General features: G+C 39.9%; 1 protein-coding gene across 2 annotated transcripts in view; it reads right to left on the bottom strand.

Annotated features, from left to right (window-relative positions):
- Positions 1-18,349, bottom strand: part of FRMD3 (FERM domain containing 3) — a 124,409-nt gene that overhangs the window by 92,002 nt on the left and 14,058 nt on the right. The window contains exon 1 of one of the 2 annotated variants that reach the window (XM_054004482.1): positions 5,811-6,089. The exons of the other annotated variant lie outside the window; for it this stretch is intronic. Within the exon in view, the coding sequence (XP_053860457.1) occupies positions 5,811-5,849 (39 nt within the window). The 5' untranslated portion in view covers positions 5,850-6,089. Of the gene's footprint in view, positions 1-5,810; positions 6,090-18,349 lie in introns of those variants that run through there. 2 annotated transcript variants of the gene reach the window in all.

Genomic DNA, 18,349 nt, shown 5'->3' with positions numbered 1-18,349 from the left:
TGTCTGCATTTGTTACCCTTGTCTTGTTGGAACATCATTGGACTGTTGACCTTTGAAGTACTTAATATTTTAAGATATGAGGTTACTGTGATATCTGTTAATACCAATACAATGGTGATTATGAGTGGAATTTGTGAGATATTTTTTTTTAGCTCTGTTGCGTATCCCTTAATTGCTGTTCCTAGGAAAGCTAACTTCTAATTGCTTCCATTAGAAAGGAAAAGGGGGAGGGTAAGAGGAAAAAAACAATGTAAGTGAGGTTGATTGTGAGAACTATTGTAGTGGTATCACCATATATTGCTAGCCCTTGGAAGTGTAATACAAGAGGAATGTTTGGTGTACTGAAAATTCTGTTTTTCTATAATCCTGTTGTGGTGATATTTAATAAAAGTTGCTGAAGGTGCTACATACAAAACTCTTTTAATGTGGTAGATATTATTTTTCCTGTAATCAAAATTACTACATGTTTTGGATGTATCTTGTATTAACTAACTACACTACCTCAAAATTTAAGAGGTGTTCTGCTTCATGTAAATATTGTTCTCAAAATCACCATTGACAGAAACAAAGCTCTTCTATCTTAAAACAGATTTTCTCATTTTCTTGGCTAGACTCCATCCAGTATTTTGAAAACTATTTTTAGTGTTTGTGGGAGGAATGTTCTACAATCATTCATCCTCTTGCCTCTGTCAGTTCTTAAATGTGCGAGTCAGGGGAACTCTGATGTGACCATGCTTCTCAGATGATTTGTTTATGCCTTAGGGTCTGTATACATGTGGGCTTCACAACGTGTTTGTGAGGGAGAAATATTTCCTGCATCCATATGTACAAAGAGCTTTTTTTGCATACAAGTATTTATGATAGCTCCTGAGACTATAACTGGGAGTATGGGGGAGGAGCCTCATTATATCTTTAGCCTAATTATATTTTGAGTTTCTGTTTTGATGTATTTTTAATCCTGTTATTGGTTGATGCAGATTAGTGGTTTTGATGCAGTATATGTCTTCAAAGACATTTTACCAGTTGGCTCAGAAGTTGAACCATTGCTTGCAGTGAGCTGCTGCTGGTGCACAGCAATAGGTTCAGGAATGTTAAACTTGTGAATTAAAATGAGTTATATTAATCAAGGACTCATCAAAATATAGAGCTGATACTTCATTGTTTCTTTGTCCCTTAAGCCTTTATATGTAGTTCATCTGAAAAAAATTATGTTTTGTTTTCATAGAGAGGAAGGGAAACATCACCCCCATTTTTAAAAGGAAGATCTAGGGAAGTACAGCCCAGGAGCCTCATCTCTGTTCCTGGGAAGACCATGAAGCAGATCCTTCCTGAAGATTTGCTAAGGCACATAAAAGGCAAGGAGGTGATCCAAAGCTGCCATATGGTTTTACTAAGGGCAAATTGTGCCTGACCAGTAAGGTGGCATTCTATGACATGGCAGCAACAATCAGCACAGGAAGACTGAGAAATATGATCTGCCTAGTGTTCTGTAAGGCCTTCAGCATGGTCCCACATGACATCCTCATCTCCAAAATGGAGAGACATGGATTTGATGGATGAAGTATTCAGTGAATAAATAATTGACTGGGTGGACACTGGCAGAGAGTTGTGGTCAATGGCTCTACACCCAGCTGTAGGTCAGGGACAAGTGTTGTCCATCAGGGATCTGACTGCTGCTCTTTAATGTCTTTGTCAATGACACAGACAGTGAGATTGAGTGCAGCCTCAGCAAGTCTGCAGATGACACCAAGCTGACTGATGCAGCTTACACACCCACAGGATAGGATGCCATCCAGGAGGAACTGAACAAGCTCAAGAATTGGGTTCATGGAAATCCCATGAGGTTTAACAAGATCAAGTACAAGGTGCTGCACCTGGGTCAGGGCAACCACAGTACCAGCTCAGGCTGGGGGATGAACAGATGGAGAGCAGCCCTGCCCAGAAGGACTTGGGGGTGCTGGTGGGTGAGAGGCTGGAATGACCCAGCCATGGGCACTCCCAGCCCAGAAAGCCAAACGTGTCCTGGGCTGCATCCAAAGCAGGGTGGGCAGCAGGGGAGGGAGGGGATTCTGCCTCTCTGCTCTGCTCTGGGGAGAGCCCACCTGGAACCCTGCATCCAGCTCTGGGCTCCCAGCACAGGAAGGACATCGACCAGTGGAGCAAGTCCAAAGGGCAATGAAGATGATCAGAGGGCTGGAGCACCTCTCCTGCAAAGATAAACTGAGAGAATTGGGGTTGTTTATCCTGGAGAAGAGAAGGCTTCAGGAAGACCTCATTGAGGCCTATCAGTACCTTAGGGGGCTTATAAAAAGAAGGGAGAGGGCATGTAGTGACAGGACAATGGGCAATGTTTTTAAGCTGATAGTTTTATCTTAGATGTTAGAAAGAAAATCTTTACTCAGATGGTAGTTAAGCACAGGAGCACAGTGTCTGCCCCTCTTTTTCCCCTCATGAGGAAGAGGTAGACTGCAATGAACTCTCCCCTCAGTCTCCTCTTCTCCAGGTTGAACAGACTAAGTGATCTCAGCTACTTCTCATACATCTTCCCCTCAAGGTCATTCACCATCTTCATATGTCTCCCTTGGATGCTCTCTAACAGTTTAATGTCTGTCTCATATGCTGTAGCCCAAACCAGCCCCCAGCACTGGAGGTGAGGCCGCCCCAGCTCAGAGCAGAGCAGAAGAATTCCCTCCCTTGCCTGGCTGGTGATGCTGTGCCTGATGCACCCCAGGACAGGGTTGGCCCTCCTGGCTGCCAGGGCACTGCTGACCCATGTTCAGCTTGCCAGGACCCCCAGGTGCCTTTCCATGGCACTGCTTACAGCATCTCATTTCCCAGTCTGTCCATACATCCAGGGTTGGCCCATCCCAGGTGCAGGATCTGGCACATCTTTGTTATATTTCATACACTTGGTGACTGCCAATCTCTGGTTTGCTGAGGTCTCACTGCAGGGACTTTCTGCCTTTGAGGGTGTCAACAGCTCCTCCCAGTGTAGTAGCATTAATTGTCAACATTATTCACTTACTGAGTCCCAAACAGCATTGTACCAGCTACTGAGAAGTAATTAACTCTACCTCAGCCAAAACCACAACACTGACATTCCACATTCAAATCATTTTCTTCTTCTTATCACATTTCAAAATAAATCACTTGATTCAAATTACTTTGCAGCTGGCTACAGTGCTTAATTGTGCAGTACTGAATTTCGGTACTGTAGTTTCACTACAATATTGAAATGCCCTGAATACTGGTTTTATGCACCACTGTGTTACAACTCCAGAGCTGCCATGTACCATCTTCACCACAGATTTGGTCACCATACCAAGGCCTTTCACTTAATCTTAGTAATACATATCTTGCCTAGCAAACAGTATTAACCATGCATATTGAGCTAGGCAAAAGGAGAAAATCAGCTCATGTGAAATACTGATCCAATGAGATTAGTACTGTTTTTTGACAAAAATTACACAGCAGATGCTGTCTTTTGCTAGCAATGCAATTTGGCTATAGTTCAGCTGGTCATGTCTGTGGTTTCCCATATGCTGCATTTTATTTTTTGTTTCTATTGAGACTAATACAGAGACTTGACCTGCATGCCAGTAGATTTGTCCGGGGTAGAAATGGCTCTTTCTATCACCCCTCTGCAAAAAAATGGGAGGTGCCATTCACACAAGAAGGAGGAGTTAAGTTGACTCTGGGAAAGTGGACTTCTGAAAAATGGCCTAAAGATATGAGCTGAATTTTAGCCAGACATTTTCACAGCTTGCAGGTGCAACTTTTATTCATGTACCACTAATCAACATTAAAAGGCTACTTCATATTGGATATTAGAAAAAATTATTCACTATGAAACAGGCTCCCCAGGTACATGGTTGAGAACACCAGTTTTTGAGGTATTTTAAAAGACATATAGACATGCTGCTTAGGGACATGATTTAGTGGTGAACTTGGCAGTGTTAGTTTTATGGCTGGACTTGATGATCTTAGAGGCCTTTTTCAACTTTAATGATTTTATATTTAAATGCAGAAATATATTGTCTCATACTTTAAGAATGATAAAATTCTTCATTGTATGAAGCACTTATTATCCAACAAGGGAACAAAAAACTTTGACTCATCAGTCCAGCTATTAAAAGATAATTATGACCTTTGAAAAGATTCTGAATTAATTGGCAGAAGTTAAACAAGAAAACAATAAAAAGTTGCAACTTACCATCTATTATGCTTATTTAAAGCTTTAGAAATAGGTGCTTTTCTTTTCAAATCCAGTTTCTGACCACAGCATCACTTTCTACATTCTCCTTCATTTCTTACTTTTCTTGCTCTAATTCAGTCATTTTCCTCTTTCCTACTTTCCATTTTCTCCAAGTAAGATTTATAAGTAAAAATAATTACAAATTAGTAAAAGGAGACTTTATAAAGGAAGCACAAAATATATAGGAGTAAGAAAGCAAAAGTGAAGGTGACTGCCAGTAAGAGTAGGCTGAAGTTTTATATTTTGACTATAGTACTGTAATGTGTTGTAAAATGACAGCAGTATCTGCCCAGCAGTGCAAACACAAAAGAAAACCTACTACATGCAAAAAATCCTACATTTATTTTGTGATTTTTTCCAAATTAATTCTTCAGTGTTTTGAAAGCAGTGGCTGATGCTGAACCATTTTATTTGCTTACTGGTTGCTACTGCTTATGGGTTTCCAACATGTTAAACCAGGCATTAAATTATTTTAAATGGCAGATTCTGGTCCACAGCTAGCTTGTACTTTGTCAAGGCTCCACCAATGGCCCAGATATGCAATGCCTTTACATTCTGGCAGGAAATTCTTCCCCCTCTCTCTCAGAGCTTTGGGAAGTAGCTGCAACTTGCTCTTTCAGTTCCCAGTTGCTTAGAAAACATGTAGTGCCTTTTGGCATTGCAGAGATGGAATCAGCACAGAACAACTACTCCCTGATGCCTGTCCTTCTGGACAGTGAATTAATCGACATCTACTTTCAGTAGACTCAAATTAATGACATAGTTCTTTGTTAACTGTAATATTCACAGAGTAAATATCTCAATGACCAGTGTATTCATAAAATAATTACAGATCATCATCAGGATACGAGATTTTGGTCCAAAACCTGTGAATGGAGCTTTGGGAAGTTCATTCTTGTGAGCCATTCCAAGATGCTGCATCCAGTCCTCTAGAAAAAAACTTTTATAATCTCTCTAAAAATCACCACTTATGAGAGCTTGCATCAAAATTAACTATTTTTCTTTAGTGTGTTAGGAAAGTACATCTCAGCTTCAAAATTAGTTTGTATGCAGGGAGAAGGAGAGATGGGAAGGAAGAGCAAGAGAGCTCAACTAGTGACAGATTGTACAATACTGGCTTCAAGTTGGTAAGTCACAGTACTGTGCTGAATGACACAGCAGCTACTGAAAAGACATACCTGTAGTTGCAAATTCAGAACCGGTCCAGGCTGTGAAACTGGGCATACAAGTCATTAATTTCCTCCGCTGAAGCAGGTATTACATCACATGTGGAACTTCATATGGCTGGTGATTGCCCAGACCCCTGATCTGTGGAGGTCTCTCTGCAGGGCCTCTCCCTGCCCTCGAGGGAGTCAACAGCTCCTCCCAGTTTTGTATCATCTGTGAACTTGCTCAGTATCCCTTCCAGTTCTGTGTCCAGGTCATTTATGAAGATGTTAAAGAGCAGAGGGCCGAGGATGGAGCCCTGTGGAGCCCCTCCAGTGACAGGTTCCCAGTCTGATGTCACCCCATGCACTGTAACCCTTCGTGCCTGACCCATGACCCAGCTGCTCACCCATCCCATGATGTGTTTATCCAGATGTGGGCTGCACATTAGGTCCAGAAGGATCCTGTGAGAGACAGTATCAAAAACTTTACTGTCTTCCCTTGGTCAGCTGGGTGGGTTACCTGGTCATGAAAGGAAACCAGGTTCAACAGACAATTAGGTTTTGCTTTCAAAGCCATGTTGGCTACGACTGGTGACTGCATAACCCTGTAGTGTTTTTCAATAATTCCCAGAATAATCTTCTCCATAATTTTACCAGTCACTGGAGTGAGACTGATAGGCCCACAGCTTCCAGGCTCCTCCTTTTCATCCTTCTTGAAGGATTTCAAGAAGGATTTGACACATTTCAGTCAACTAGGAACTCTTCAGATTCCCGAGATCACTCAAAAATCATTGAGAGAGACCTCACAATGACAGCAGACAGTACTGAGTATTTTAGTATTCTCAGATTAATCCCATCAAACCCCATAGATTTGTAGAGATCCAACTGGAGCAGCAGATTCCACACAACTTCAGGGTCAGATGAAGTTTTATAAATGTCGCACCCACAGCCCCCCATCTCAGGACACTGGGACTCCCAGAGCCCATCATCAGTGCTGAAGACAGAGGCAAATAAAGCATTTAACAACTCTGGCTTGTTTGTGTCCCTGTTCATGAGGTTATCATCCTCATTCTGCAACTGACCAATGTAATTTCTACACTGCCTTTGGCTATTAATGTATTTTTTTAAAACTCCTTTTTTTTAGTTTTTGTTCCTCGCAGTTCTGGCCAGCTTCAACTCCAGTTGAGCTTTGCCACACAAATTTTCTCCCTACAGTGATGAGCAGCATCTCTGTATACTTTCCATGTCACCTGACCTTGCTTCCACTGGGCTTACACCTTCCTTTTTTACTTTATCACCAAAAGAAGATCCTTGTTCAGCCAAGCCAGCCTTTCACTTTGCCTGCTTAACAGGTGACATTTGGGATCTGCTGCTCCTGTGCCCTTCAGAGGAGATGCTTAAAAAGTGACCAGCACTGATGTATCCCAGCACCTTCAAAAGCATTTCCTACAGGACCTCACTAACTTGTTCCCTAAGAAGCCTGCAGTCTGCTCTTCCCATGCCCAGGGTTAAAGTTTTGCTCCTGACAACAGAAATTTTAAACTCAATTGCTTCATGGTCACTCTGGCCAAGCAAAAATGACAACTTCATAAGTGACACCTTCTCAGTTAGTGAGCAACAAAACAAAAAATCAAAACCTGAACAGGCACAAACCAAAGAATTCCAGAAAGGATTCTGGTAGATTTGATTCTTCATCTAAAGATTGACTAGAGCAGAAAATACAGACCTTGCCATATTACATAAGAATATGAATACTTTGCCTTTTGTGAAGATATATTCAACATATAATTTTTTTAAAAAAGGGACAACAATTGAGAATATTTTAAAAAATTGAAGCAAATGCCTCTGGATTGCTACAAGTTAGGAATAAATCAGAGAACTTAGATTAATATAAGAAGATTGCTTACAACCTAGCCAAGAATTATTCATAAAGCAAAGAGGTAAAGGCCCAATTCAGATTTGCTGAATTTCTTCAGTACCATTTTGAGTATTCAGTATGGCTTAAACCAATGACTCTGTCCCATTCCTGAAGACTCTTTGTACCCTAAGTATATCCCCAACCACAGTATAGATACTACCATGAAAAAACTTTGAAGATATACAGTTTAACTGCAATAAGATGAATAATATGAATCGCACACTGAAAAAGAAATGTTCCATGGCAAGTTTTTGGCAGAATTTGCCCACTACTCTACAATAAAATTGTAAGCACATCTTAATATTCAAGCTCCAACTACACCTTGAGGCATCCTATAGTGACTAGAATGGAAATACACCAAATTTGTATGTTGTAACTGGACTGCTGCCAGCTTCAGATGTTGGTTATGGCATAAATAGGACTAAAATTGTTTTGCAAGCATTCTATAGACCCAAAGAAAGAGCACCTGCCCAGTGAAGCTGATAAGGAAACACATAAGTCACAGAAGTCACAGAAAGATCTAATGTTTCTACACAAATAAAATCTTGTCCTTGTTGCATCAGCAACAAAGCAAATCCTTGGGGTCCCAGCTGACCACCTCATGGACCTATACACAGAAAGATTCAGGAGCCCCCCAGCTACACACAGATTTTGCCCCGTAGACAACTCCACTGCCTAATACAGGTGGCATGGCAAATTATCCCTATCCTGTGCAGCCCCTCATCATTGCCAATGAACTCCATCCTTCTCCAAGATATTGAGGCACAAAGGGAATTGTGAAGTACATTTAGCAATGCTATGGTTCCTGTTCTTAACACTACATTGCTAAAAACTTGCAAGAGCAAAGCCTGGGTCCTGCCTCCATCCCAAGAGACAAGACAGCCTTATAAAGAGTGGGTGTGCAGGTGTGTATGAGGAAATGAAAACACTCTCTGCTCAATGACATCACAGATAGGTAGAATCGATTCAAGACCTGAGATGTTAAATGACAGAGACTTTAGTTACACATCAAAAGATAATGGACCAGAAAGGTTTCTGTTTGAAACTATCAAGTGGTTCAGGAGCTGAATAATTGAGCTGAAAATTTCAGATAATGATAGCAGCTTCCAGCCTTCAAGTATTTTCAGAATAATTTTAACCCACTGCCCCTAAATAAAAAAAAACCCTTTCCCTAAAAAAAAGCAGCATCTTAAAAATAGAAAACAGATAAATACATTAGAACACGTCCTTTCTGCACAGAAAACCACAAATAAATAAGTAAATGTTTTTACAACCAAGTAATAAAATGTATTGATTCCCATTTACCAAAAAACCTTTGCTGATACAAGGACATCTTTGTGATCAGTAATTCAGCCTTTAGTAATACTATATAGAATTCAGTGAAGTACTGAGCAGGAATCAGAAATATGCTCATAATAATCCTTTCTATAAATTATGTTTCATGAGAAACTGCATGCCCCAAAATGTCTTTCTCTTTAACTGAAATAGGTGTGTTTAGAGACTTACACTTCAATTCACTTTACAGCTCTTTCATATAGGCTAAATTAGGTTTATGAAAATGGAAGAAGCTAAAAACTTGCTCTTAAATTACTTACAAAAATTATATTATTAATAGGCTTGATTACTTTTAGTTCAAAAGCTGAGTAAAACTTATATTTTCAAAAACACTGACGTTCTATTCTCAGAAAATTATTTATTATTAAATGAATTTCCAATCTAACACTGTCTCTCCCCTTTAAAGTGCTTTCAAACATCATTTTGTTGTGATAAAAAGAAAATAATACAAAAATAGGACTGACATACTTTTGTGACCTTTCTTTAAAGAATATTACCTACATTGAAAGATCTGTTTCAGGAAATGTGAATACCTGGGACCTTTATATTTGTCTCCTCCTAAGCACAACAATTAATTAAGGAAAACACAGAAAACACAGCCTTGCAAATTCTCTTTAAATTGACAATTCACTGCTTTACAGGCCAGTGGCAGAAGTGCCCAGGAACATAAAGCAGCACAGCAGCACAGCAGCACAGTCAATATGCATGCCAGCATTCTCAGCCCTGACCTACCCTGCACCATGCAAACACTGCCTGCAATCATAGACATTTGCATTTGAAGGCAGAATTTAACCCACAAGATGAACTGCAAAGGTGGAAATGTTTACAAAAATCCCTCATCAGGCATAATTTATAGTAGTAAGGAATGATTTTCAGTTGCAAACTAGTCAGGATTTTTGCTTGCTAATTTTTGTCAGTAAAACCTGAAGCCAAACTGGCACTTCAGCCATTATACACAATGAAAACCATTGGGCAAGTGCACTTGATTTAAAATAGCAACCAGGAAACTACTGACACAAAATAAAAAAAATCCATTTAAATATTTGTACTTCTTCCTTTAGATTAGTTGTCTGTATTTGCTAATCTTCAAAAACATTATCCAATTCAACCATGTCATTATATTAAATATACATACCTAATTTTTTAATAAATTAAATATCACCAAGCCTGGGTTCAATGCTTCCATTTGCATTTGGAAGACTTCCTAAAGCTAGACATAATTTCCATTTGTGTTCTGTTTTAATGTGGGGATGGGCACTAGAATTCAACTGAAAAGTAAACAAAATAAATGTCTACTAATTAAAATTAAACTATGGCTTGGAAGTGAGTTGGAAGTGTGGATTGTCTACAGTACTACTTTCATGTGTGTTCCTGGGCTTATATCTTTTTCTTATAATTTCTTCAGTTCTTATCAGTTTCTGAAATTTGTATAAGATATTGAGGTGAACAATCTGTGTAACTGTTCAAGGAAAAGCTATTGCTGCAAATATTGTATGTAAAAATATTATTAAAAAGTTGACATCTTTTCTAAGGTTTGTCATGTTGGAAAGGGTTGTACTTTTTTTAATTTGGTGCTATTAAACAATTCAAATTTCAGATTCTACTAGGTATTTAATTATTTAATCCTTAATATTGTGCAGAGAAAATGAAGCAAAGCATCTATAACAACTATTGATAACACTCTATTATGACAATAGGATGGTTTGTAACTTTCTCTTTTTCCTTGACTACAATTCAGAATCACAGACTGGACTAACATCATCACAAGAAAATCCAGCTTATTATCTGTTTGCATCAGGCATAAAATCAGCTTTATTATAGTACATAAAACAGCCTCAGCATTCTGAGTGCTTGAATAAGACAGTCTTTGGGAGAACTACGTAGCCGTACACAAATTATTAATTTCACCTGACAGCAGTTCAGAATTGTTGCATAAAATTAACTTTCAAAGCTCATGTGATGCTCATGTGATTTAGATAGTGAATCCTCAGTTTCATTACTGAAGTGCTAGGTGTAACATTTAAATTAGCTATTATTCTTGCTGGAAGTCCAAGACTGACAGTAGGTCTGTACCAGCAGAGCTGGATACAATATTCCAGACCTCTGTTAACTTCAACACAGCAAGCTAAGAAACCACTTACAGTATGTTTAAAAAAATGAAGACCAGTACCAAAATGAAGTCATGCCTCTGAGAAAATGACCCTCCTCAGTGTAAGCTAATATAACTGTAATAATTTCTAAAAATATTTCAGAGCAACTGCTCTTATGTGCTGTTCATGTGCAGAGTCCAGATTCCAAGCATAATTCAGGAAATAAAGGTGACTCATGTATAGTCCGTGTACAATATATAATACATACAATTCATACAATTCAACATATCCTCCACCACGTTGCTTTTACTAACTTCATTGAAACCACTCAGTTTGTTTCACTCACCTTAATGCACATTGGAGTCATTTTTCAAAAAGAACTTACCATTTCTCCATACTAGAACTGCTAGATATAAATTTCTGTTTCTCACCCTGAGCTTTTGAAGTGGTTTTCACCTAAAAACTGATTTATTTCCTGCATCCTTTCCTGTGATGTTTTGCATAGATCTGCTTCAAGGGGATGTTGCAAACTGGTTAAACAGAAGTTGTACATGCCTTAATCTAAAATTTTAAAAATTATGCAAGCTCTGTGTATTATTCATGGTATGGTTTTGCCTAAAGTTGATGCAAATCATAACCCCATTCCCACAGTAACTTAGATTAGCTGTAAAGCATTACAAATAACTTCTAACCTCCCTCCAAATCCACTCTGCTAAGAGTTGGACAAGCATGGATCTATCCAATTAGTTACATGCTTATTTAACTGGCATCAATGCATTTTAAGGTACCTAAACTTATATGCCTTCATATTTAAAGGCATTGGCCCAATTCATTTTCTGTAGTTAATGAACATGAAATCTGTCATACAGCTTACTTATAACTGAAAAAATAAATGGAAATATAATGGAAATATAATGAAAAAGAACATTTTAAGTACACTAAAATTTAGATGCAATGAAAGGTGCGTGTATTTGAATATCCCTCTCCTGCATCTCTAGTAACAGCAGTAAGGAGAGCACTATGTATACCTACATTCACTTCTGATTAGCCAATGAAGTTAAAGAGAAATCTGCTGCAAAATAAGAAAACCACTTTCATAAATCAGGTCTACCACACTGAACTTTACACATAATATCGCTGAGTAGCTAATGAATAATGAAGAAAGCATAAAAATGGTTTTCCTTCACATATTTTTTTCAGGAATAGAAACTGACACAGTGAGTTGGCATTCTTCAACCCACAATCTTAAATCACGCTAAACTGCCATTTAAAGATAACTGTGAAATGTTCATTTAAAAATATTAAAGTTACTTAAGTTTGTAATTTTCTAGCAGACATTCCTTATATTGCTGTCTTTGAGCACTAACATATAAGCTGATTGTCTTATGCTGAAAGCCTGTTACCTAGTCTAATTTTAACTATTCTAGTTTAGTAAACTAATCTAGTCAAATACCTTATACAAATCAACAGAAACACTTGCTTTTTTTCCTAAATGGACTTTCATTTTTCCTAATCCCTCATTTTTTTTTCTCCAAAACAGCAAGCTACATTGAAAATCAATAAGCAGCTCACCTGCACTTGCACCTTATACAATGTTCCCTAACACTTTGCTAAATCTCTGAGTTTTTCACATTAAAATTTTCACATTAGAGATGCCAGCCATTTTTTATTGTCAAAAAGTGTAATGTTTTTTAAGAACTGAAAATCATACATCTTTCAAGGTCAGAGATTTGCTGTATAAAACTATAGCAATTTTTAGTAATTGAAGTGCACAATAGATTTGAATCTCACCTTTCAAAGCTGTAGATAATATTAGAGACAACCCTGAAACACAGCAAATATAAATCTAGATTATATCATCCAGAAAACTGTGACCCTGCCAGCACACAACAGGGCAGTAGCAATCAGTCAGAATTTTCCATGCCAAATTCAAACCAAAGTATTAAAATATCATTTATTAATTGTAAATGGTATTCCACTGCTAAGCATCCAGAGATTTATTACCTTCTTTTAAGCACACCTAATACACAGCCAGCTTCACAGCCCATGCATCCTTGGTCTGTCAAGGAACACTTTTAAAAACCTCTTTCTTGTTCAGTTAATTGTGAAGTATGACAAAGCTCATGCTCTCATAACACACATCTACTTTGTTTCCTAAAATCATATTCTTACTACAAATAATCATTATTCATCCTAACCCCTAAGCACACTAAAGTATAATAAATGAAGATATTATTTCATTATTGTTATTATGTGAGTACATTATCCCAATATCATATCCTCTAGCCTGCTAAATGCCATTCTGCTCTACTGGTATCTTTCCAAAAAATCACGCAAAGATTTTTTCCATGGTCTCCTGTTTCAGCATATTCCTTTATGTAGTCAAAGTCTCTGGTTCTCATGGGGGACTTCAGCCACTCTAATGTCTGTTGTAGGAGCAACACAGCAAAGCACAGACAATCCAAGTGGTAGTTGGAAAGCATGGATCACAACTTTCTGCTACTGGTGATGGAAGGGCCAACCAGAAAAACTGGGCTGCTGGACCTTAAACTAAATAATTAGGAAGATCTGGTTGCAGATGTGAAGGCTGTGGCAAGCTTCATTACAGTAACCATAAGATCATGGAATTCTGTATTGCTTGAGGAGGAAACAGCCCTGGGCTTCAGGAGAGTTAACTTCAGTCTCTTCAGGGACCTTCTTTGAAAAATTTCATGTGAACATGCTCTACAGGGAGAAGGATCCTAGAGTATTCAACAATCATTTTATCCAGGCTCAAGACCAGCGCATGATGAGCAAGGAATTCCTGTCAAAACTCAAACATAGGCAGGAGATATAAAGGAGGTGAAAGCAGGGACAGGTCACCTGGGCCAATTACTGTGATGTTGTCAGAGTATGAAAAAATGCAACAAGGAAGCCCAAGGCCCATTTGGAATTAATCCAGCCAAAAACATCCAGGATAACAAGAAGGGCTTTTTCCAATACATCAAAAGCAAAAAGGAAAGTGTGAGCCTATTTCTGTGCGAAAACAGGAACCATTGCAACAGAGGCTGCAGAGAAAGCAGAGATACTGTATGCCGCTTTGGCTTCAGTCTTCACTGACAAGACCAGCCCTCAGGAATCCCTGACTCAGGAACAAGGTCTGGAGGAAGAAAGACTTTCCCTTGGTTGAGGAAGATTGGCTTAGAAATTGCTTAGGTAAACCTGATATCCACAAATCCATGGGCCCCAATGGGAGTGATGGGAGTCCCACAAATGCTTGAGGGAGGTGACAGACTCTGTAGCTGGGCTATTCATAATCTTCTTTGAAAAATCGTGGTGATGAGGAGAGGTGCCTGAGGGCTGGAAGAAAACAAATGTCATTTTGGTCTTCAAAAAGGGCAAAAAGGGGAATCCAGGGAACTACTGGCCAGTCAGCTTCACCTCAGTCCCTGGAAAGGTGATGGAATGGCTCATCCTGGATACCGTCTCTGGGCATGTGAAAGACAAGAAGGTGATAAGGAGCATAAATTCACCAAAAGGAAGTCATGCTTTACTGAACTGATTACCTTCTGTAAGAGCACGTCTGAAGCCCCTCATTCTCCATTCTGCCTTCCGATTGCCACGAGAAAGAATCCCTTCCCCCACTGCAGCTCCGGCTTAGAACAGGACACAGTGCAGGTGGAACCACTGAACTGTCATGCTAGCTGTAACGAGCAAGGCCTGGCAAGAACTTGGCAAGGAGTTGGCAAAGACCTGACATGGACCCAGCACGGGACAGCCTGATGCACGGCCTGCTTCTAATCTCCATTCTTAAGCAGAATGAACTTTTGGGGGTGACTCCCGTGGTCCTTCATTGAAGACCCCTCATCTCCCTCATTACCACTGTGACAAACAAAGAATGAGAACCCTCCTCCCAAGGACTGAGACTGAGACCCCTACTATAGGGAGGAGGGGAAATTGGTGGTCTGACCACTAATGACATGACCTGTTTCCCTTCAGTAATTTTATTGGACTTATTCTTGATTGTATTCGTCTTGCTTTGGTGGTTTCTGTGGACTCACCTGTTCCCTCATGGCAATTACAATGGACTTTCATTGTTACACTTGTTCCCCCCTCTTTCCTCTATAACTGGACTATAACTGGACCCCCAAGTCGACCAGAACTTCAAAGACTTCCCCGACACAACAGACAGATCCCCATCATCCGGACCACTGAGGATCTCGCCTGTGTTGGTAGCTATTCCCATTCCCCTGCTCTCTCTCTCTCTCTCTCTCTATCCTTTTATCTCCTTTCCGATCCCCACTATCGCATCTACTGTTTTGGCCCCTAATAAAGGTGCATTTGTTGTGATTAACTGATAGTCCCTTGTTGTTTGCCTTTTTTGCACTTTTGGGATCGATGAAAAGAACCATCACAACACCCCGCAATAAGCGGATCATGACATCTTCTGTAATGGGATGTTGGCTGGATGGATGAGGGGAGAGTGGTGGATGTTGTCTACCTGAACTTCAGCAAGGCTCTAGGTACCATGATACCATAAAAGGCAAAGTCAGGAATACCATCTTGATGAGTGGATGTGGAGGTGGATTGAGAACCAGCTGAATGGCAGATCCCAGAAGGTGACTCAGTGACCAGTTAGTGACGCAGAGTCTGTTTGGAGGCCTGTCACAAGTGGTGCCCCCAAGGTACAATACTGAGTCCAATGATTTAGACAAAGAGACAGATGTCTCCTCAGCTGGTCACTGACAGCACAAAGCTGGGAGCAGTGGCCAGTACCCCAGAGTGCAGCCTTGACAGGATGGAGAGATGGGCAGGGAAGAACTGTCTGAAATTTGACAAGAGCAAATACAGGGTCCTGTACTGGGGAAGAATAACCCCAGACACCAGCTGGAAAGCAGCTCTGTGGAGAAGGACCTGGGGTTTCTGGTGGACAGCAAGCTGTCCATGAGCCAGCAGTGTGTTCTGGTGAAGAAGGCCAATGGTGTCCTCGGAGGCATTAAGAAGAGCAGTGCCAGCAGGGTGAGGGAGGTGATCCTGGCCCTCTGCTCAGACCTGCTGAGGCACATCTGGAGTGCTATGCCCAGTTCTGGGCTCCTCAGTGCCAGAGAGACATGGAGGTCCTGAAGCAAGTTCAGTGGAGGGCCACAAACATGATTATCTACAGATAACTTTCACCCACCTGTTCCCTGTTGTAGCTCAGCCTATCAGGTGCCCATCAGGACCGTCTTACTTTAAGCCTCCTTGTCTCCTTCCTCATGAGTGAGAGAGGATAACAATCACTTATTCTTCTTAGCTCCCACAGTACCTTTTTTAAACTTCCAAAACAAGGAGCTGCATTTCCTTCCAGGTCAGACCTTTTGCAGAAAAAAACTGAATGCAAAACACATTTCATTATAATGTTCCAATCCCCTCTTTTCTTGGCAAAGATTGCAATATGCAGAGACCACCACACCACACTGCCCTGCGTCATTTCTTCATCTACTGGCACCCATGTAGGTAACAGTCTCAATTTAAGGACTTGGGCTCAGAACCCTGGCTTAGAAAATAACTCCAGTTGCATATGATGATTCAATAATTATTGCCTTCCTTTGTGAATATTGTCCAAATTTATTAACTATATTGGCAAAATATATGTTAATACATGCATACAGACTGCTATGTTTTCCTTCCCATTTGTCATGAACCAAGAGCACACACAGATTCAAATACAACTTCTCATCTGCAGCAAGCTATTTTATTTATATATATAATATACTATTCTACTCTATCTGTATCCTTAGACATGACAAGGAATTGCATCTTACTATGTGTTACTTTGTGCAAAATGGGGTCTTTATCCATGCCTTGGGCTCTGTGGCACTATTGTGATAATGCAGTAAACACTGCTGTCACTGCCCATGGAAATGCACTCCACATGTTTCATTCTGTTTCAAGCTGTCATTTGCATGTTGGCTCTCAGCTGCTTGCATTTATTAGATATATAGAGATAACTGAAGCATCTGAGTATTAGTTGTCTGGTATGATTTTTTTAAATTACAGAAATGAAATAACACATATTCTTAATGAAAGTTGCTCAAACTTTCACAACATACATTTTTAGTTTAAAAATGGCAAGTCCTGCAAAAATAAAATTTTAGCATCTTAGAGAAAACAAATTACTAGTATGGAGGAAAATTATTATCAGCTCCTTTTGCAAAAAAAGAAGAAAAAGGTAGACTGATAATCTGTGAAAATTCTGGCACTGAGGAACAATGGGCTCTGAAAGAACATGGTTCTGCTTTCACCACACCAAATTATAAGCCCCTGAGAGGTATATGGTGTGATTTCTGGAAATTCTGAATGCTACCTATGCTGTAGTCTCCATTTACATTCCCAAATGGTTGTCTTGTAAACAATATCGAAAAATAGAGTGCTTCAGATGATCTGGTGCACCTGAGGTCTGGCAGTAACTCTGCTGTACACAAGGTCATAGCTTGTGAGAATGGCAAAGGTACAGGAAAGCTTAATGCTTAACATTCCTCAGAGACACAATATCTACCCTGCACAGCACAAAAGCAAATTTTTCAATTAAACCCACCAACTCTGGAACAGTGACAGTGTAGAAACAGCCTGCATGTCGACTTCTCTCCTGAGCACTTCAGGGGGACACAGTGACCTTGCACCTTGGGTAAGTATTACAGATACACTGTGATCAATGCAAGCTTCATCCTCTCTCTCTGAAAAATGGGAGAAGCTCAGAAGGCAGACCATGAATAAGAATGGTAACTCATTTTTCTACACTACTCATAGCAAAGCACATTCTCATTCATGAGCTTTGCAGAAGACAAGTTCCAGTGCAGTGCAAAACACTCTATCCCACACAGTCACCTGAGGAACTAAATGTTTCTTTTGAAATACAAATCTCAGAGAGCATATTCCCACATGAATGTATCCACATGTATAGAAGGGAGATCATTCTATCTCAGATTTTTGAATTTTATCATCATTCTTGCAGAACTGAGAAAGTGCTTCAAATTAAACAGCCATTACAGCCTCTCTCCCAACATCAGATTTATCTTTAAAATCTCCTTTAATCCTTAAAATCTACACCTCTCAGCATGCCCAATGGAACATTATAAACAGATATTAGGGGATGAATAGTCCCACTAAAACCACAAAATTAATGGAAAGAATCCTTTATTTGGATATGAGGGACTGGACCACCTCAGCCAGCCCATTTCCGAGGCACAGCCCTGGCAATGACCCTGGGTAAATGCAGCCCCACTTCAGGCATTCTGCAATCTCATATTGTAAGCCCATAAAACTGAACTCCAATACTGCCCAGTCTGGCTAAACATTCCTATTGCTCATGTCTAATTTTTCACCAACTATACTGCTGTGTCCTAAATGCCAAATGCTTCATCAAATCTCCAGACCAAGATCGAGGCAGATGGAAAGCAACAGGCTTTTTGTACTCCACACACTCATACTCTTTCAGGGATAAAGGCAGTCACTCAACATACAACTTTACCATTATATCTTGCAACATTTTACTAATTGCCTCACTGTCAGAGAACTCTTCCAGAATTTGCTTAATCAAATTCTCATACCAGCTAAGCCAGGGGATGTCCCCACTGCACAAAAG

The sequence above is a fragment of the Vidua macroura genome, chromosome Z (assembly GCF_024509145.1).
Source record: "Vidua macroura isolate BioBank_ID:100142 chromosome Z, ASM2450914v1, whole genome shotgun sequence".
Taxonomy (NCBI): domain Eukaryota; kingdom Metazoa; phylum Chordata; class Aves; order Passeriformes; family Viduidae; genus Vidua; species Vidua macroura.
The sequence above is the reverse complement of the archived record's forward strand: the minus strand, read 5'-3'. Positions and strand labels throughout refer to the sequence as shown.